The sequence below is a fragment of the Grammomys surdaster genome, unplaced genomic scaffold, assembly GCF_004785775.1.
Source record: "Grammomys surdaster isolate TR1022 unplaced genomic scaffold, NIH_TR_1.0 126313, whole genome shotgun sequence".
Taxonomy (NCBI): Eukaryota; Metazoa; Chordata; class Mammalia; order Rodentia; family Muridae; genus Grammomys; species Grammomys surdaster.
The window spans coordinates 1,544,116-1,565,600 of record NW_021621113.1 but is presented as its reverse complement, the minus strand read 5'-3'; the positions used below and the strand labels follow the sequence as shown (position 1 = coordinate 1,565,600).

The window sequence follows — 21,485 nt, the reverse complement described above, 5'->3', positions numbered from 1 at the left end:
CTAGCAGTGACTCCTTGAGGTTCCACTCTTCCTGGCCTTCCCTTTTCTCCCCATCCTGGAGCTTAGGCTGCCAGACTTGGTTTGTGGATTTGCCTTATCGACAAAGGAAACACTTGAATATTTACAGATGCAACAGTCACTTCAGTAGCCCATTCTGAACTCTACCCTCAATATGGTGTATACACACACACACACACACACACACACACACACGCGCGGTCTCACTTTTTTAATTGCAATGAGGATGTCTCACTGAAGAGACCTGGCTTCCAAGGCCTAAGACCCAAAGTATAAATAGTCTTCCTAGCCCTGTTTGCCTGGATCCTCTAAATCCACTGTAATTGACACATTGGCCAGTAGAGGGGTCTGATAGGGAATCCTTTCTGCAAAGCAAACAGTTATCTTGTGGGAGTCACCATCTCTCATTTGTTTTGCTTGCTTTGATTTGCTTGCCCTGTGGCACCACAGTGCTGTCTGTTTATCCACGTGTCTCTCTGGCTGGCCTGAGTGGTCACTGAATTCTAAGCACCTAAGAAGGGCCTTGAACATGAAGAAAGACGGGAATGAAAAGAGGAATGGTCACAGATGGTAAATTCCTATTGCTGTAACGCCAGTGCTGGAGCAATGGGGACAGGAGGGTCCTTGGGGCCAGCAAGCCTAGCTCAATTGGCCAGCGCCTGGTCTCTCCCAGTGAGAGACCCTGCCTCGACAAAACAAACAAATAAACAAATACCCCCAAAACTCCAAGTGAATGACTCATAAGGAAAGACACTGAGGCTGACTTCTGGTTTCATACACACACACACACACACACACACATGCCTATCTATGTGTGCACATGCACACACACATACACACACACACACTTGTACATGCACACATGCACACACACATGAATGAAAGGAAAGAGAGCAGAGACAAGCCTACAGCCTGTCTCAACCTCAGTAACAAAGGAAGAAGACCAAAGGGCTGTTTATGGGCTGCTACTGTCTACTTTCTGGGTTGAAATTCTTCATCTTGACCTTCTGTGTGACATGTGGAGACCCCATTACAATGTAGTTATCCAGGGGAACAGGAACAGCCATGGTCACGAAAGTTTCTCACCATGCTGTTCATCCAGTTGGCCCTGTGTATACTCAGCTAGACCATCTGCATACCCAGACGCCTGCCTGCCTCTTTCTAGCATGTGTGGTTTGGATGGCACTCATGGTTTCCCCCAGCGGGTCTTTCCTTCTTATCAGATCTACCTGTGTTGCACAAGTGCATTGTGAGTGTTGGGCAGAGGAGGCCTGACTGGCAAGATCTGGTTTGGGGGAAACAGGATGAGGAGGGCCGTAGAATTCTGAGCAGCGGGGAAGTGAGGAGGTCAGACAAACAGAACAGTAGTCGTCTGCTTGTTTTTCCTTTCGGCCTTGGACCACTGTTTTCTGGTCTTGTGAAGCAAGCACAAAGCCTCCTGGGAACGTCTGCTGACAACTCAAAGGGGCCACAGGGCTTAAGAAGGGAAGGTGCATGCTCACACCACTGTCTTTTTTAAGCAAAAGATCAGATCTAGCTCATTACCTTAGTCTTCTACAATTTTGCTAAAAGATGGAACATGGATCCATTTTAACTATAGGGAAACTGAGACCTGGAGTGAACCAGAGGCTCATTTGAGTCTTGGTGTAGCAGGAAGCACTGAAGCTGCTTCTTCATTCAGTCAGAGACACCCTACCACTTCTCCACTGCCTGTGCTGGAACTCTGGGTATGTGACTTGGCTCGGGCCCCACAGACTGCATGTGTGTGACAGTGGTAAGCCACCATGTGGACTGTACTGCCTGTGTACTGAAGTGTGAATTGGAGGAAATGGAGAAGCCACAGTGCTCCCTAACAGACAGAGTAGATCCTGGTTGATGGCCCAGGGCCCTGGATGTCCTTGCTGACGCCAAGGCTGGAGTTCAGATTAGGGAAAGATCAAGGAGTTCCTTGAAAATCAAGAAGCATCGTACCGACACAGGTTGGCAGCGGTCGGTCCCACGTCCTGCGTTCACCACTCAAACACATCAGTTCCTCACTGCCCCGGAGACTGTAGCCAGGGTCACAGTTGAAGGTCACTGAGCTCCCTGCAAAATGACCTCCGTCGTGAACCTTGTAGCCGAACTGTGGGGTCCCTGGGTCCTCACATCGGATGAGCTCGAAACCTGGGGAAGGCAGAACAGTAGCCATGGTAACAGAGCCCCGTTGCTTCTCTCCTCCCCTCCAGCTTCTGTCCGGTGGTGCCCTGACCATCACTGTGGGTATGTCAGCCTCAGGCTCCTGACCCGGTCCTATTTTTCTGTGGAGGGAGTATTTCTCTGCTGCTCTATGCAAATAAGATGCAGATTTTAACAGTGTGCATGCTTGGGGCTGGATGTTCTATTTCTTTGCTTGACAGTGTAGCATCCAGTGAGTGGGATCTGTGGCTTCCGTTCTGCTCACTGGGATGCTGCAAGGAGACCCAGTAGCACAGGGAACATCGCCACACAAGCAGCTGTGTTGAAAGGACTGTACGAGGAGAGGCTCCCATGGGCTCCCACTTTACTCCATGGGACTCCAAAGACCTTGCCTCTCATTTGTTATTCATAGAGGTCTTGCAGGTGGGTGTAATTATGGGCGCTCTGCAGTTGAGAGCCTTGACTTGGAAGGTTAACTAAATTGTCTGAGATTCACACCGTTTTCAGTTAATAGAAACGGAATTCAAATGTGACTCTATTTAATCCCGTTACACGGAGCCACTTCTGAAACAGGAAAAGATCCCTTCATGAGACATCTCTGCACCTAGGTGAGGGAGATCCCGAGGTGGCCCCACTGGGCTACTGGAGTCACTATAACATAAGTTTGCCAATCTCAAGTAGTGAACAGCCCACTGTTGCTCACCCTCGAGTAATGGTGAAGTTATTGCCACAGCTGCAGAGTGATATTTGGCATCTCAAGAAATTTTATATGCATTTTCCTCTCACTCCCGCAGCCAATGTCCCTTCTGTCTCTCTGTATCTGCTCTATGAAGTTCTTAAAATGTGTGGCCTTTAGTCGGTTTCTTCTGCCCAAGCTCATGTTTAAATCAGTAGTTTCCACCCTTCCTAGTGTGTAACCCATCAGTACAGCTAATTGTGTTGTGGTGACCCCAACCATAAAATTATCTTCATTGCTACTTCATGACTATAATTTTGCTACTGCTATGAATCATAATATCTGATATGCAGGACAACTGGTATGTGATCCCCCTGCAAAAGGGTCATTCCATCCCTAAAGGGGTCGAGAATTACAGGTTGAGAACCACAGTTTTAAAGCTTCATATATGTTAAAGCATGAATCGCTTCTTCCTTTTGGTTGCCAAGTAATGCTCCACTGTATGGACATACCGCATTTTCTGTCTCCACTTGTTAGTTACTAATTGGCCAACACACACGAGCATGTATTCTTTACGTCTACTGGGCAAACAAGTTCATTTGAATAAAATGGAAACATCTGACTTCATAGTCTACTCAGACCCAAGAATGACTTACTAGAGAATTGAAGTTCAAAGCCTTTGCTGGTGTTTTCTGCATCTGTGATGAAGTCAAGCCATAGGCTGCTGGATGTGCTGTTCAAAGTCACCCCCAACATCTCAGAGCGGCTGAAGACCCCCAGTAAACGGGCAGAGTTGTTAGTGCCATCATAGACCTGGAGAGCAGAGACCCCAATCCAATGACATTAGAGTTGCCTGTTTCAAACAAGGTCTTCTCACCCTGCAGCCCACGTTTCCAACGTTTAACAGCTGCTAGAGTGGTAGGTAGCCATCAGATGTGGGAAAGGTAGCAAAGTGAAGCTAGCCCCTGAGTGAGCTGCCTCTTTCCCCTTGCTGTTAGCGCTGTGCCCAGTGTGTCTGTAGTCTCTGGGAACCAGTTGCTACTCTAACCGTCCTGTGGCAATCTGCTTGTTTTCTTATTGCTTCAATGCTACTGGCCCACTCTTCAGCAGCCTTGGGAGGCCAGGCTGGGGCTGCTTGATTTTCCCCAAGCCATCTGTTTCTGTAGACAGCTAGGATGAAAGCACACGGCATGTGTGCATCACTCAGTATAAACTCTTGTCCTTCCAGTAGATGACACAGACATTGTCCTGGCTGCCTGTGACAGTGGCCACCCTTGACTATTCTACTGGGCATGATCATTAGGGTGCCAAGAGGATGTAGTTAAAAAATGACCACCATGTTATGGTGCCCTGCCTTTCCCCAGGGCCAGCCTCTGCCCCTTCCTGGCATAATGAGAGATCCAGCCAGGGCCTGCTGGGTTTGCCAATAGGGGAATAGTGCTGGCATCTGGCTTCCCTCATTCCCATCTGTCCCCTGAACTTCTGAGTACCAGCAAAGGCAGCAATCATCAGAATAATGAACTGGCTCCCCAGGTCTCGAGGTGGCTGCTCTTTTCTAGATAGTTGTACAAATAACAACAGAAGTTGTGATTGAGTGAGAGACCCCTGGCGCTTTGGTAAATATCAAAGATGGGATCTATGGGTGGGAGATGAATGTTTGTGCACGGCACACAATGTGGTGCCAGCTGCCAGCAAATTGGAGCAATATTTCCGTCCTTCCATCTCAGAAGCCAAGCCACCCTTCCCGCTAACAACAGTGCTGTACGGTGCAGGCTCTTAGCACCCAATCTCTTTCCCGACTCTTCTACAAGAATCCTGGGCTTCCATTCTGAGATGACACCACTTCAAACAGCTGAGACCACTGCTGTCTTCAAAGTGTTATAAAAACATCATTTAAAAAGTAAATGTGCGTGTGTGTGTGTGTGTGTGTGCACGCACTTCACAATGTGGGTTAGAGGCCAGAGACAAGTCTTGGTATTCGTCTCACCTTCTATCACATTAGAGGCAGGATTTCTTGTTTGCCCACGTTACTACATACACCAAACTAAATGGCCTGGGAGCTTCCAGAATTTTCCTGTCTCCACCTCCCATTTTGCTGGATTACAGATATACACTACCACACTCAGCTTTTATACAGGTTCAAAGGATTCTAACTCAGATCTTCATGCTTGCACAACAAACTCTTTACCCTCTGAGCTATCTTCAGTGTCATAAAAACATGGTTTTTAACTCATGAAAACATCTGTTGGAATCAATGCTGATGACTGGTTAAGAAACCAGATACCCAGTGCTTCTTAGCGGGGAACAGAACATTTGAATGTAGGGTTGTTGTACCTGGAAATATCAAACCTGGTCAAAATGAGTCTTTGTATCCAATTTCCACCTAACAAGGAAAACTGAGGCTAGAAGTTCAGCTAAAATAATACCCTGGGCAGGTGGAAATCAGAGTCAGGATGCAGAAAATGCTACAGAACAAGCAAGCAGGTGCATCCCTCAACCAAGAAGCTAGAGAAGAAAAGGGAAGAGAGACAGGAAAAGCTACAGGTTAACAAACAGCCGTCAGCAAATCCAGCATGCAGATTTTACGTGGAGCCTGGCTCAAATAAACTGTAAATCCAAAAATATACAATGACATTTACGAGATAATTTGGAGATCTCAACATTCCCTGGATGTATGGTGGCATTAAGAAATTATTGTTAATTAATAAGTATAACGGGTGTGGGATTTTTTCCCTCTTAATCTCAAAGCATAATTTGTTCTAACCCATTAAGGACCAAAAGGTTATTTGTATCATTATGATAAAATATTCATTGCAGAAAAATGTATAAAACAGAAAAGCAGAAAGAAAAGAAAACAGGTTTTGAACCTGTCTTGTTCCTGTGGAGATCATTCCAGGCTTGTATGTTCTATGGAGTGTGTGTGTGTGTGTGTGTGTGTGTGTGTGTGTGCACGTCAGGCTTTAACTCTGAGAGCTGGGATTCAGATGTGAGCTATCATGCCAGACTTCAAAACCTTGCTTGTAAAGAATCCTCTCACCTCCAGTTCGAAGCCCATCTCTCCTGAACATGTAACTTTGCATTCGTCCATCTGCTCAGATTCATTTGTGACTTTTCTCTTCAGTCTCTTTAGTCTGTCATTCCTGCGCTCTGCCCACATCAATTTAGCAATGTGGTGGTGGTGTCATGTGCCTCTAACCCCGGCTCTAGGGAGGCTGGTAGGACCCCTAGTCTCCCTGGCTAACCAGTCTAAACTGGTAAGTTCCATGGTTAAAGGAAGATGAACGGACTGAGACATTGGCCTCTGGTTCTCATATACATGAGCACACGTATGAGTACGTCCGTGCACGTATGAGGAGTACGTCCATGCACACAAACGAGACCAAGCTATAAGTGCACATGGCAATCAGGTCCTCCGCTTAATACAGTGCACATCATTTTCAAGTCTTTAAGTAGTTTTCCACAGCAGCTTTAAATAGCCGTGGGGATTTCCAGCACAAAATTAACACCGTCTACAGCATGATTACTTACTTAGCAGCTTTCAGAGGACTCGCCGAAGCAGGTAAGAGACTCTTACAAACACCACCAATAAGACAGTCAGGCTTTACCTACAGTATTTTTGTCCTAAATCCATTCAGAATTTATTTTGCATACTATGCAAGACTTTACCTTTCTCCCTGGTCCATTAGTTATTCAACAAACCCCCAGGTAGGGGAGTGTTTACTTGTTTTTGTTTCTAAGACAGTCTCATAACGTAGTATTGGCTAGCCTAGAACTTGTTATGTACAGCAGGCTGGCCTTAAGCTCAGAGACCCATCTTTGCTACCCGCTATGCGTTTGGATTAAAGGTGTATTCTGCCATTCCAGGCTTCAAAACCCTGTTTACAAAATATCCCACCCATCACCAATTAAAAACCATCTCTATGAAATTCTCAACTGTCTCCTTTAGAAAGGCACTCTCTCATATTTACTCTCCCAGGTATACTGAAGGTTTTTCCAAACTAATAAAAGAAAACAACGCCCCTTCAAAGGAAAGTCCTGTGCCATTCATTTGGACTGTGTTATATGAAATGGGCTGATTTGAGAAAAAGAAGTATTAACATTAAATCTTCCAATGCATGGCTCCATCTCACGAAGTTGTCAATGCATCATAGAACGATTTTCTACTTATTTATGGGTGGCTTTATATTTTTCCTCTGGTGTTGGGCATCAGATCTTTATATACATGTGTATGTATTCTAACAGGCTAGTAGATCCAAGAAGTAGATCTTTCAAATATATATATTTCCAACAGGCTACCATTTGATGGGCCAGTATCAATATATAGGAAAGATGGAAACATCTTCCTGAGAAACCCCAGACAGTCTATGTGCATCTGGCTCACCTCCCTACATGCAGAACTTTACACACAGGATAACACACATGCAAGCAGCATTTCTGTGGACATCCCTGCATGTCTGTTTGGAAATGTGGGCTTCAGTTCCTCCAGAACAAGGAATCTGGCTTTAGGGCAGTCCCTGCCTTCAATCAGGCCGGATCTCACCAGACTGTTCACCAAAGAGGGAGGCTGCCCAACCTCACACTAGCTTCGTCCAGCGGTTTCCCTGGCTTTATATCCATGCCAACACTCAGTGTTCTTGGGCGCTAGGCTTTTTTCTGGTTTGGTGGAGGCGGAACAACATCTCATTTTCATTTACATTTCCTGGTTCACCACCCAGACTTCGCAGGGCCAACGGTGTGTTCACCGACAATTCTACCTCCCTCCTGTGACTTCCGGTTCATATCCCCTGTTCATGGCATTTCCCAATTTATTACAGTTCTGTCCTCTTCTTTTTAAGTCAAGTTTTATAATTTTCTTGTAAAGATTATCCACATGTTGCAGGACAAATCTCTAGATGGTTTCCAGTTTTTGCCTCAATAACAAATGAGAATTTTATTTTCCTGATTACACATTTTAATTGGTTGCAGAAACACCAGCTGCTTGGTTGAAATGGTCTTATTGGTTCTGAGAGCTTATTAGTTGAGTCATTTGTGTCTTCTAAATAAACGAGACAATTTTCTACTCTCCTTTCTAATTTTTATAGCTTCCTTTGTTGTGTCTGGGTCTAACTGTAATGGCTTGGATCAGCAGCACAATACTGAGAATGGTTGGCAGTATCACGGCCACTGGTCTTATCTCTCGGCTGCCTGGAAACCTGCAGGAAAACTGCCCATTACACTTAACGCTTATTGTGGTGTTTAGGAAGGCCTTTCTGCTGTCCTACTAAGAAGGTTCAAGTCCCAGTTTGTGTCTTTAGAATGTTTTAAGAGTCCTGACTGGGGACTGGCTTTCATCTAAGGATGTTTTGGGATATTAACAGGGTCCTCCCTCTCTCCTTCCTCCCTCTCTCTTCCCTCCCTCACTCCCTCCTTTGCTTTTTTTTTTTCTTACCTACTCCTAGGATATTAGATGGAAGCATAAGAAAGACTCAGTGTTTCCAGAGTTTAGACCTAGACAATGGCAGTCTCATGCAGGGAGTCTAAACAATAACATCACAATGTTTTCTATTGGGTTAACACGGCCTCACGATCTGGCATCCTGCCTGCTTCGTTATCTTTGCATTGATATGCTGGCTGGATTCAATCTGATTTTGTCTAGGGGTTTTCAGATCAATGATCATAAATAAGATTGGCCTAATAGGGCCATGCTTCTGTTTTTGTTCTTTAATTTTTAGCTTTTACACTACAAATTGACAAGCTATATCCGTGTGGAATATGGAACAATGCTATGATTTATAAATAAAAGGTAAAAAATTAAATGAAGCTAATCAACATATCCAACACCTCAACTACTGCTCTATTTCTATGTCTGTCTGTCTGACTGATTGACTCTGTCTTTGTCTTTCTCTTTCTCTCTCTGTCTGTTTCTCTCTGTCTCTCTCTGTGTCTCTGTGTATGCACGCATGTGTGTGTGTGTGTGTGTGTGTGTGTGTGTGTGTGTGTGTGCTGTCTTCTTTAAGCCTTCTCTATTTTTCTCCTGTCTTTCCTTTGAGACATAGTCTTACTATGTAGACCAGGTTGGTCTTGAACTCACCTCCTGAGTGCTGGGATTAAAGGTGTGTGCCACCACACCCAGAACTACCTTCTACTTTCTTTGCTTTCTGTTTCTTTTCTTCCTTCTTTTTTTCTTCTTTTCTTTCCTTCCTATCAGATTGGGACTTCACCAACTTGGCTAGGCAGGCTGGCTAGCAGGTGTCAGGGGCTCCCTGTTCCAGCAACCGCACTGCAGACAAGCACCAGTGTGATAGAGCCTGGCTTTCGAGTGGGCTCTGGGGATCTGAACTCAGGTCCTCATGCTTGTGTGCCAGGCTCTTTGCTGAATGAGCAGTATCTCCAGTCCTGCTGCTGATTCCTTATCATGAGACTGTGAAATATGCAATCTGTTACATGGGACTCTACCCATCACTTTGTGTGACAGATCCCCAAAGCAAAGCTCTAGTCCTCTCCCCAAGTAGGGATCTGTACCATGTGACCATCCCCTGCCTCCCCCAACCTCTCCTCTGGCCTCTGTGGACCACCCATCCTCCCTTTAGCACTTATGCTTTCACTTGTCCCATTTATATCGGGAGGTCCATCTTTATTTTCCTTTTTTCTGGAGAAGCTTGATTACTGTAGGGATTAGGCCTGTAAACTAGGCCTGGACTATAGCGTCAGAGAGATGGTATAAGGGGGTTTCAATTTGTTAAAAATAGTTTCTGGTTTATTTGGGTTCATTTGTTCTCTCTCTCTCTCTCTCTCTCTCTCTCTCTCTCTCTCTCTCTTCTTCCTCCTCCTCCTCCTCTACCTCCTTCTTAGTATCAGTATTTTTTTTTTTTGAGACAGTGAATGTTTCTCTCTGCAGCCCTGGTTGATCTGGACTCACTCTGTAGATCAGGCTGGCCTCAAACTCACAGAAATATGCCTGCCTCTGCCTCCCAAGTACTGATATCAAAGGTGTACACCACCACCACTACTACCCAACACTTTCCAATATCAGTGCTTTTAAAAGTACTCTAATTAGGCTGTCATGTGTATTTTAGTGTGGGTATGTGCATGCAAGTGCAGTGCCAGCAGAGGCCAGAAGGGGGTGCTGGATCTCTTGGAGCTCAAGGTACAAGCAGTTATGGCTGTAAGTCAGGTGTGCTTGGAGCTCAGCTTGGGTCCTGTGGAAGATCAGCAGGGACTCCTGGCTGCTGAGCCCATCTCCTCAGGCCCACACATTAGCATCTGCTAATCTACCAAACACCTGGTCCCATTGCTTTTGCTTTCTGATTTCCTGGCTCACAGTTGTTCCTACTTCCTTATCACCATAATCCAGACACATCTATATTTATATCCCCTTCCTCATCACTTCCTTTTGTGGCCAGTCCTGCTAGATTTATTTTATTAATCACTTTTAAAAAGAAGAATTGATTTTGCTGACAATACTACTGTTAGGTTTTTTTCCTGGTAATTTCCTTATTTTATTTTATTGATTGATTGGGTTGATTGGTTGATTGATCGACTGAGATGGGATCTCAATCAGGTAGCTCATGTTGGCCTGGAGCTCACTGACTAGCTCAGGCTGTCCTTGAACTCATGGCATTCTTCCTGCTCAGTTCCCAGAAACTTGAACCACCATGCCCTGTTCCTGCGCTTCTTTAGGAACAATCTTTTTCGGACTGGGTATACATCACCTGCCATCCCAGCACATGGGGGGCTGAGGCAAGAGAATGTAGAATTTGGGGGCCACACCTGGAGATGCTCCAAAGCAAGCAAGCAAATATACACACAGGTATCTGTCTGTCTTGGTCTCTCTTTGTGTTTATTCTGTCATCATATTCAAGTCACTAAGCCCTTGTTTATCTTTAAAGTGGGTGATATTTCAGAGACTCACAGAGCTTTATTAAATTTTTTCACAGAAACTCCTGCAGTGACTGTACTACACACACACACACACACACATATGTATATATGTATGTATGTATATATAAATATATATACATGTATACTGTAATACATATGTATGTATATATGTATATATAATTTCTAGTAGTCATGTTATTTGGCACATCAAATTTTATTGTGAATTGATTGAACATTTCATTAATATAAAAGAATTCTCTTCTTCGTTTACGTTTGAGACGTGAAGCCGTCCTCGAGAGCGTCCTATAATGAGCTGATTTCATTTTTCAGTGTTACCACCCCCCTTCATTGTCTCTGTTCGGTGTTTTAATTGGATGATCATGTTTTTCATCTCCATGCAATCTTTCCTCATCTGAGAAAGCTCTGTTTTCATTATTGCCTATTTTGTGCCATAAATACAATATTCTCTCAACTCCTGTGAAGAATACCAATTAGGAGCTTTTAAAGTATGTTTCTGTTCTTTGTGGCAAACTGAGGGGCAATTAGCTCTGATCCCTCAGACAGGTCCCCTTCTCATCTGCTGAATATTCACACATATTTGGTTAATTTCCTTGTTGGCACATCATTGCAGAGGGAGAATGGAAATGGGAGAATATAACCCCTCCCCTAGATTTTAAGGGGGAGCACAGGAGCTGAGCCAATGATGCCCCAGCACACAGAAGTATTTCTAGTGGGGGACTGTTGGGGATGTTGGTATTCCCTTATCTACTGAGCCTGAAGACTCTTGATCATCTTTCCCTGGAGGGTCAACAGAAGCCAAAGAAAGGTAAGATGTGGTACAAGGATAGAATTGGGGCTCTGAGTGCCATCTTTCCAGCCCTCTTTTGAAATCTACGACACTCAATTCACAAGCTGTGAGTCACCAGGGGATGCCCTATGCCACGTTACTGTGAAGCAAATAAACACTCTTCAGATACAGTACCATGCTCCTGAGCTTCCAGCCTGGAGAAATGAGAACTAGATAAGCTTATATCTTTAATCTGTTAAAAAAAATCCCTTTAAGTTGTATATGAAAGGTACCCTTGCCTGATTTTCAGAATGGGTGGAAGTCTAATCAAACTTCAGGGATATTTTAGCTTTTAGGGTAATGACCAGGTCAGAAGTTACATACGCAGAACAAACCAGGTCAGAAATACAACCCCTCAGGTTTGGGGTTATCAGTCAAGTGCATGAAACACATTGGTACTATCTTGAAAGACACACAGTGTGGAGAAGGTGACAGATTTCCATGTCTGTTTAGGGCTGCACCAGTTGACATTGGAGGCACAGGTAAGGAACATATGAGCAGTGTGGAAGGTGACACAATTGCACCAAGGCAAGGGGCAGAGGTTCTTAAGGGCAACTCTCATGCTCTGGGCTCCTTGCATACCCATGATGAGGTTGACCAGATGACTGGTATGGTGCTTCTGCTGACTGTGATTGCAGGGCAGCTCTGAGTCCCACTTGGGAAGCTATGACTGCCAGTTTCTTTGAGCTCTAAAACAGTTTTGTTATATATTGATGTCCTGAGTTCTTTCTAACAGTTTAAAGAGTCCTGGAGGTGGGAGGAAGAACTAGCTAGGACAGGAAAGGGACAAACAATGTCATCCTAATCTCCTTGCCTTCCCGTTTCCAGAAGCTTGCTCTAGAGCAGTGTTTCTCAACCAGTACCAGTGCTTTGACACTTTAATACAGCTCCTTATGTTGTGCTGACCCCAACCATAAAATCATTTCTGTGGCTACATTATAACTGTACTTTTGCTATAAATTGTAATGTAAATTATCTGATATGCAGCATATCTGATATGTGATCCCCAGGTAGAGAACCACTGCTCTATAGGGTTCAGTAATTTCAGGGCTGTGTGTGTGTGTGTGTGTGTGTGTGTGTGTGTGTGTGTGTGATGTATTGAGAATCAAAAGCCACCAGCATGCCTCAGTGTCCACTAGGTTATTTTATATGTGCTTCAGTTATTTCATGAGGAGTGAGATAAGCGTGAGAAACACTCCCACCTTTACAACACAGTGAATGAGTGTGTGTGTCAGAGAGGAGGGAGCGAGTGTGTGTGTGTGAGAGAGAGAGAGAGAGACAGAGACAGAGACAGAGAGAGTGGGGAGCAAGGGGAAGTGAGAGAGAGAGAGAGAGAGAGAGAGAGAGAGAGAGAGAGAGAGAGAGAGAGAACAGGGGGGATGGGTCAATGTACCAACTGTCCATAAACATGACAGTCATTGACAGTCATTTAATGGCTCCTCTTTCTACTTCCCAGAGTAATGGCCTTTGGCTATTCTGAATGTTCCTCATGTCGGTATTTCTCCAGCTGCTGAGAATGAAATCGTATTAGGATAAGCTAGTAAAGTTCCTTGGCTTAGGATGAAACTGACTAAATCTGGGTGATGCTTTCCATATAATCCATTTTATTACTGCAGTTCTTTAGTACATTCTCCAAGTTCAACTGTTTATTACCCACACACGAATGCCCCACACATTATCAGCGACAGCCACTTAAGCACACACAAAGAAATCCAAGACAGATGTCTCTCAGGCTCTTAATAACTCCCTCTATCATCTGAGCTTTGCCATTTCTTTCCCTAATGAGCTCACTTCCTTCAGCCTATTGACACACAGAGGCCACTGTCACAGTGATGCTACTGCATGCTCAAAGCATATGTAAGTACGTGTGCACAAAACATGCTGATGTGTGGTACAGATGCAAGTGAAACAGATGTACCAGGCCAGATACAGATTCACAGACATGTGTATGTGTACATAAGAAAGTGTGTGCACACACACACATACGTTATGCACTCACACATATACACTATCCACCCCAAACATGTATGCACATGTACTATGCACATATCTACACACAAATATACACTACACACTCCAAACATGTGTACATGTAATATACACACATGTGCTCACACATATACCATACACAAAATATGTACTCAGGCACATAACATCTCTACAAACAGTACACAGACACTACACATAACATGTATACATGTGTACTTACAGATATACCATACAATATATACACATATGTATTCACACACTGTATACAACACATACATATGTGTTCTTATAATGGACTACATATGCAACATCTGTATACATGTCATGTATGCACATGTATGCATACATACCATAAACACACATATATTCTGTCAGCTCTTAATTGTTCAGATTTAAGGTCACAGTCCATAAAAAATCTGATCCATTGACTGTTTCAACTGAATTCATCACTATTTTTATTAAGCGTGTGTATATGTATTTGTAAATACACTTTTATGTGTGTGTATGCACGTATGTGTGTGGCATAGTGTATGTGTAAGTACATGTTTTCTGTGTCTGTGCATGTGGGTATGTGCTTGTGTACTGAGTGTGTGGAGTGGGGTCAGTGGCAGAAGTCTTCCACTGTAACTTTTCCACTTATTGTTTAGAAGCAGGTCTTTCACTGAACCTGGAACTTACTGATTGGCTAAGCTGGCTGGCCAGAATACTGCTGTGCCCCACAATGGTGGGCTTTCACATGGTGTGGATCCAAACTCCTTATGCTTACACAGCAGGCACTTTACTGACTGAGACACCTCCCCATCATTTGATCAGTCCACTCATACATCTGTGAGGACAGACAGTTCCTAAGCAGGTGCTAACATCACACACCCCTCCCTTTTGGTCTTCACTTCCTCCCAGGTGACAATACCCATCAGGACTCAGGGGAAAGTGGGAGAATTTGGGCCATCCACACAGGGACAGATGGGGAAGTAATCACCCTTTGTACATGGTTTCCTACACATCGTAGGAAATCAATTGCCATTACCTTAAGGAGGTCTCCTTCAGCGAGTTCAAATGCCTTGGCTTTAAGCTGAATCCCCTTCCCTGGCTGGGTCTGGATGGAGTAGATACATTCGTGGTTGTTATTGTAGTTCACAGGAAAGTTGGGGGACAGCAAAGTGCCCTGAGTGCCCGTGACCGAGTTCCCACACTCCGCTGGAACGACAATTAGAATATCCACAGATTAACCCACTCACACGGAAAGCCACTCGCAGCTCTGCATAACCTCACAGGGACGCCGAGGCTGCCTGCCTGCCCACACTCTCCAGGACAGCCTGCCAAACTTTTACCAGCACTAGCCTGCCTACAGTTCTGCATGTTTTCTCCATCTTTCATTCTTTGCTTGTCCCTTCTCTGTAGAAATAAAAAACACATCACTGGATGCCTTCTTCTTTCACTGTGTTAGTTTATAAAGCACTGGTCCCTTACATCTGTTGGTATCATAGCAACAAAAGGATGCTAGGGAAGGAGACAGACAAACCTAGAAAGAGGAGAACTTTTAGAATTCAAAGACAGGAACTAGGAAGTAATGAGATTGAATAATAATCACTAACCCTTACAGGCCAAGAGTCATAAATGCCAGACCATTGAGGCAAGCACAAACCTTCTTCCCTAGTTTAGACATAAGAACCTGTACTTAGCTGCTTGCACCTAGTGTCAATCCAGCAAGAGGAAGGGTTGGTGATGCCACCTCCTTGGGCCTGTGTTAGGGGGCCTAAGGCTCGGAGAAAGTTTCTGCCCAGGCCTATCAAACCTCTGCATCTTTCGCCAATCAAGAGAACGATCTTGCCTCTGGAAACCATGTTTCCTCTCCTGCAGAAACAGTCTTTCCCACTACTCACAGGCCTGTGTTTATAGTGGGCATCGCATTCTCCTTGCTTTGTTAGTATTTCCATCTCCTCCCCTGTCTTATGATTCGTTGGGGGACTGTCACAGTTTCACCTCTTCTACATGTGGACAGTGCCTGGCTGACTCAGGCTTGGTGGCAGGGCATAGCTGGGGGCCCACCCTTCAGTGGGCTCTCTAGAATTACTGACTGGGAGGCTCCCTCTGTAACTCCCTGTGTCGAGGCACCTGCCACATTGTTCCCTGCTTGCCTGTCATTTGCATTCATCTCCTATCCAAACTCTGTGCAATGTGGGGACCAGGACCATGCTTGAAGAAGCCGCACATTTCCAAGGCCCACATCTGTAAAATAAATATTTGTTGAATAAACGGATGAATGGAGGAATGTGGCCATACTCTGATCCCAGAAGAGGCATGGGGCTAAAAATAGTCAGATTCCAGAAGGGTGGAAACAGGAGTCCAGATGGCAGGCTCATTACTTGTCTGGACAGATGGAAGGTTTGGAGCATGTCTCTCCGGTGGTTGGTGGCACGTCCACTTTCGCCTGCTGCTTCTCTGCGCCCTTACTCTTGGCTGGAAGGACCTTCAAGTCCACTAAAAGGCCACTTGCCAGCTCTAGTTACCCTAAGCTGGGAGTGTGCTAGATGACACCCACAGGGCACATAGAGACCTTCAGAACTGAGTCTCCACAGGCTTTGTCATATGCTTGTCCTCAAAGCTACTCTTAATTCTTTGAAGGCGGACATAATCCCCCACTAAGCACCACTGAAGTTTCTAGTTATCAACGGTCCCCGTTCCCTGGCCCCTATTCTATTCTCCGATTTAGTTTCCCAAGACTTCGCATAGGACCCTGTTTGTTTATCTCAAAGGAGACGTGGTCCCTCCAGTGCTTGAAAAATCCAGTGAGCACAATGAGCAAATATTGGATAAACGTGCCAACGCGGGATATAAAACTGAAGGGACAAAGTGGGTGGACATGTTGGGATAGCAGCTGCTGACAGTCTCTGAAAGCATGTTCCTAGACTGCATAATTCCTGGGTGCCCTCAGTTGAGGCTTGTGGGGGAGGGATGGCTGCTGAAAGCTGTGCACAGTTTAACACAATGACTCAGGCTATCTGAAGCAGTGCCCAGTGCCTCTGGACTTCACACTCTCCCCCCTCCATCTAGGCAGGGGGACGAGGCGCCATGAGGTGGGCAGACTTTGGAGGCAGAGAAGTTATAGCAGCTCTCTGGGTGCTATCTGGACTGTAAGAGTATCCTCCTGAGACTAGAGAATGAATGTGTAAGGTTTGATGTCTGAAGCAGGCGAGCATAGAGGGAGTGGTCCACGTGGTAGGCCTTCACTCAGCGTAGTTCTTCCTCTTGATTCCAGCATATCTGCCTCCGCTGGGCATCCCATCTGCTCTGGGACTGTCAGGGTTCTTATGGGGAAGTCCTAGTTATTCAGGCTCATGATGCTCTGACTGCGCTTCAAGCCCCTTGCTCCTTTCCCAGCTGATGACAACCAGCTTCCTCAAACATGGCCTCTGGCAGAACTTTAGACTGCTGTCCCAGCCCCTGTTTCCTGCATTCCAGCTTTCTGTCCATCTCTGGCCTAGTAAGGCCCTCCCATCTCACCCATACACCCAGCACACATGTAAGATGGGACGCAGGGCTGCTCATCTCATAGGTGGCCAGTCCCTGCCCAACGACAAAGTCCTGACTCCCTGCCAGAGCCTCGGTTCTAGGTACAAGAGAAGGAACAAAAGGAGGAAGGGATGTGACACTTGCTTCTGGGAGAGTTTCCAAAGAGGCAGGGGAGATGAACAGATGCCACCACGGGAAGCCAAACATGGGCATCAGTAGAAACAAACCAGTGTAACAGAGAAGCAAACAGGCACATGCCCAAGAATGCGCTCTGCTGATTCAGACATCTGTGACTTCCGCTGCCCCTATCAGACAAGGTCTCAGTAAGGGCAGGGGCTGTATTTTATCCATCAGTCTGAGGCTCCTGAGGCAGAGGGTTAGGTCTTTTCCAACGCATTGGGGATTCCAAGGACAGGAGCACATCTCTTGTTGCAGACTGGGGTCCCCTCTCAGGGTCAAGCCTGTCTCTCCCACATCAAATGCAGGAGGCCCTGAGGTCAGGGGCTAGATCACCCTGTCACACCATGCTTTAGGGCTTGGGGCTGTCTGTACACTCTGTGGCTGGGAACATTCCTGGTGGCATAAAGTAGGCTAAATCATTTCTGTGACACCTCACAGTTAAGGTGGCAAGTAGAAGCATCCTCATGGGTGGGCAGGCCTGCCATAACTCTGGCAGGAGTCTCTGCTGCAGGGCTGGTTGTAATTAGAGGTGATTATAACCGCCGCGTGTTATTAATACCATGTGAAACAGAAGACAAATGCAATAATGAAAATATTGTGTGGTGTCATGAACAAACAGTAATTGGAATAATGAGTTAAAAGATGAGTCGGTGTAATGAGACTGGAGAGGCAGGAGCTCTAGCTGGCTGAGCATCTGGGGGCCCGGAAAGTCCCCCCGGGAGGCAAACTCTAAGGCCCTCACGGAGGGGGGGTTCCAGATGCTAGGGCAGCTGCTGGTGGTCAGGTCTGAACCAGACCTTCCCCAGGGTGAGTTCTGCAGCAGCTTTGTCATCTGAATGCTTTCCCTTCTGAATTTGCAAAAGGTTATCGACAAGCTAATGACATGTCGTTAGTCCATAAATAAAATGATAAAGATCTTATTGGCAAAATGACAATTACGTGGCTCCCTGTGGCTTATGGGAATGACATCATGCAGAACATCAGACGTGGTTAGCTTCACTTTATCAATGAGGAAGCCGGGTAGGAGGGTCTGTTGGTGCTAACGGTTTGGTAGTTGGCAGAGCAGAGGCCTGACCTTGACTTGTGCGCCTGCTCAGTAGGGCCTGGCCCAGCCTAACAGCCTGAGCCCTTGTCCTCTGCAGAGCCCTGGGCCCCATGGCGTTGTCCAAGGCATGGCTGACCTCACGGTGTGCTTGCTTTTTACCTTTCCCCCTTTCCTGTGTTCGCGTTTGTGCACTTGCGTGTGTCTATGTGTGGGAGTCAGAGGCCAGTGTCAGCTCTACTGTTCGCCTCAGTTTGTTTTTGACACAGGGCCCAATAAACCTTGAGCTTGACAAAGTACTAAGCTAAGTGGCCAGGGATCCACTTGATTCTGCCTTCTTGGGGCTGGGGTAACACGTGTGTGCCACCATGCTTGGCTTTCTTATGTGGGTGCTAGGGATTGAACTCCAGTCTTCACGTTTGCAAGACAACATTTGACTGGCTCCACCCTCCTTCTTTCTTCTTCTTGCCTCTCCTCCCCCCTCTCGTCTTCTCCCTCCCTCTCTTCTTCCTTCTCCATCCTCTGTCTCTGTCTCTGCCTCTGCCTCTGCCTCTGCCTCTGCCTCTGCCTCTGCCTCTGCCTCTGCCTCCATCTCTGTCTCTCTCTTCCTCTCCACTTCATGATTGAACTGGGGAACCTCTCTACTGCTGAGCTACAACCCTAGCACGCCATGGGCTTCAGCCATGCTGGGCTCTGTTTCAATGGATGCATACTACTCTGATCTGTTCCTTGTGTGTTCTAAGAGCTCCATGGCTACCTGAGAGCATGGTGAGCACTTCACTAACTCATCCTGTGTTCTATTGGGTCCAGCACTGAGGGCACTGAGCAAACAGAACCTCCATCCACAGTAGCAATGACCTCCTAGGGTGTCACCCTACTTTCCACTCCTTTGGGCCAAGAGCACTGATCATCCCTCTTTTGGACTCTAGCAACGATGTAGGCCAGTCTGGTGCCAACGGCTCACCCACTCCCTCTATCCCCAGCTCCTCTGCCACCTGTACCCAACTGACTAACTGCAAGGCTGACTTCTTGGATGTTCCTCAAACACCAAGAAGCCTCATGGCTGAGGTCTGCCCCACTTCACCTCCTCATGTCCAGCTCCTCTCCATCTCTGCTAAAGTGCCCTTCACTAGAGGAATCCCTCCAGCCCAACATCACAAAGCAGTAGCCTCCCAAAGGCATTTTCTCTGCTGACTTTTCCATCGAGCGCCTCGGCACTGCTTTGCACAGTGTACACGTTTGTGTTCCTGGTGGCTTCTCTACTGAGCGTGGTGTTACGGGGTGGGAGTCTCTCTCTGTGGTGTTCACTTTTTGTATCTCCAGGAGCTAGAAGCTAGACTTGGGTATACTAGGCACATCATAACTGATCCCAGCTCCTGCCCCTCCTCCTCCCTAGGTGGAAGGTCTTCCTAGAGCAGATACCCCTACCCAGCTCAACTTGGACCTCTTTTGAGTAAAGGATATATCTATATCCTCCACTAGGCCCCTACCTTATTGCTTTGCAAGAGGCATCTGAAAGCCAAGGTCTGTACTAATGGCTGGAGGTGAGTGTACTGAGGTCAGCTGCACCCCAGAGCCTACTGGAACTGCTTGGCAAAGGCCAGGTCAGGCGGTAGAGCAAATTCCTCTGCATCTTACAGAGGCAGTTAGGCTATGAGTCCAAGATCTCTCTGCAGTTAAGTGTAACTGTATCGATCCTCAACCCAGGCCTATGAGCCTCCCGGTTGGGTGCATCCCTCTGCCTCGCTCTAAGTTTGGCCCGCCCAATAAGGGAAGCAGAAGGAAAGCACGTGACCACCTACCAACACACCTTGGCAGAGGCGAGCTCCACAGGCGCCGTCTGCCCCCCAGGCACGTGATGCGGGCCGTGCCCTCCAGACGGTACCCGGGGAAGCAGGAAAAGGTCAGGGTGTCACCCACACCAAACTGCAAGCCCTTTCGGATGCTGTAGGCTGGAACCTCAGGCTCTTCACAGGGCTCCAGGTCATATTCTGCAGAGGAAGACAGTGGGAGTGTTAGGCACAGAGACAGTTGAGGTCAGTCCCAGCACCGAGGAAAAGGACCAGAGATAAAACCTGAGACTATAGCATGCTAGCCCCCAACAAGTGTGGCGTTAAAGAAGAGCCATTCTGAGGGCTCAGGCCGAGAGGTCTCATTATGGGTGGGTGAGAGGGGCTCAGAATCTGGGAGGAGTAGTTCACGGAGGACTTTTGAGAGTGCTCCCTCTGCCCTGACCTTGTGGTTCCACTTGAACCTGAAACCTGGGGCTGGCGGGTACTCTAGAATCTTTCTAGGAACTAACCAGCGTCGCACAATCAGCCATTTTCAGGGAGTCAGGGTCTGTGACTTTGCTTCAAGCAACCTGCACTAGGGTCCTGACTCCAGACGCCTCTCTCAAAGTTTCCTCTGGGCAAGGCTGTGACCTTGATAAGCACACTGGGAGGGTGGGTGGCAATGATGGGCCAAGGACATGCATGATGTCTTTAGTGACAATGTGGACGTGACTATCTCTCAATGCTCAGTGCTCTCTATAGAAGGGAGGAGGGCTCTATTGGCCAGGCCTGCCCAGGCTGGTGGCCTGCGGACTTCTGTAAAGAGGGCAACAGGAGGCTAAGCTGAGCTAAGGAGGAGTCCATCGGTACTTCTGTCCTGCTGATGCAGGAGACTTTTGGTACCTCCGGATGAGAGTGGAGGGGACAGCTGGTAATGGGAGTGAAGGCCTCGAATGCCAAGAAAGAGCTTTCTTTTCAGGATTCCTAAGTACAGAGCTAAAAATATATCACTCTGAGGTTAACACTGATGCAGATGCTGAATGAAACTGATACACAGATACGCTAACTCTCATCTCTTTCTTTCCGTAATTGTTGGGGTTGCAAAACAGGAGTGAGTCACAGGGAACTCATGAAGCAGGGAGATCGGGAAGGGATTCTTATGAATCTCTCTAGTTCAGCCATCTGGGTGGGCCACGTTCAAAGTGTACCCTGAGTCAGAGAATGAACCTCCTGACCCATGCCAAGACTGTTCCTGGGAAGTGCATCCTTATGTCTAAGCTAAGTAGCTCCACCTGCAGCATTGAGGTCATTGAAGAGCTACATCAGAGAGAGGGAGGGAGGGAGGGGGTGATGGAGGGAGGGATGCAGGGAGGGAGGAAGAGAGGAAAGAAGGGATAGAGGGAGAGAGAGGCA

At 46.6% G+C, this 21,485-nt stretch overlaps 1 protein-coding gene across 1 annotated transcript in view; it reads right to left on the bottom strand.

Moving 5' to 3' along the window:
* Positions 1-21,485, bottom strand: part of Csmd2 (CUB and Sushi multiple domains 2) — a 583,606-nt gene that overhangs the window by 148,647 nt on the left and 413,474 nt on the right. The window contains exons 21-24 of the mRNA XM_028759696.1: positions 20,103-20,291; positions 14,593-14,762; positions 3,526-3,682; positions 1,990-2,181 (exon numbers count right to left, since the gene is read on the bottom strand). Coding sequence (XP_028615529.1) covers positions 1,990-2,181; positions 3,526-3,682; positions 14,593-14,762; positions 20,103-20,291 — 708 coding nt within the window. The remainder of the gene's footprint in view (positions 1-1,989; positions 2,182-3,525; positions 3,683-14,592; positions 14,763-20,102; positions 20,292-21,485) is intronic.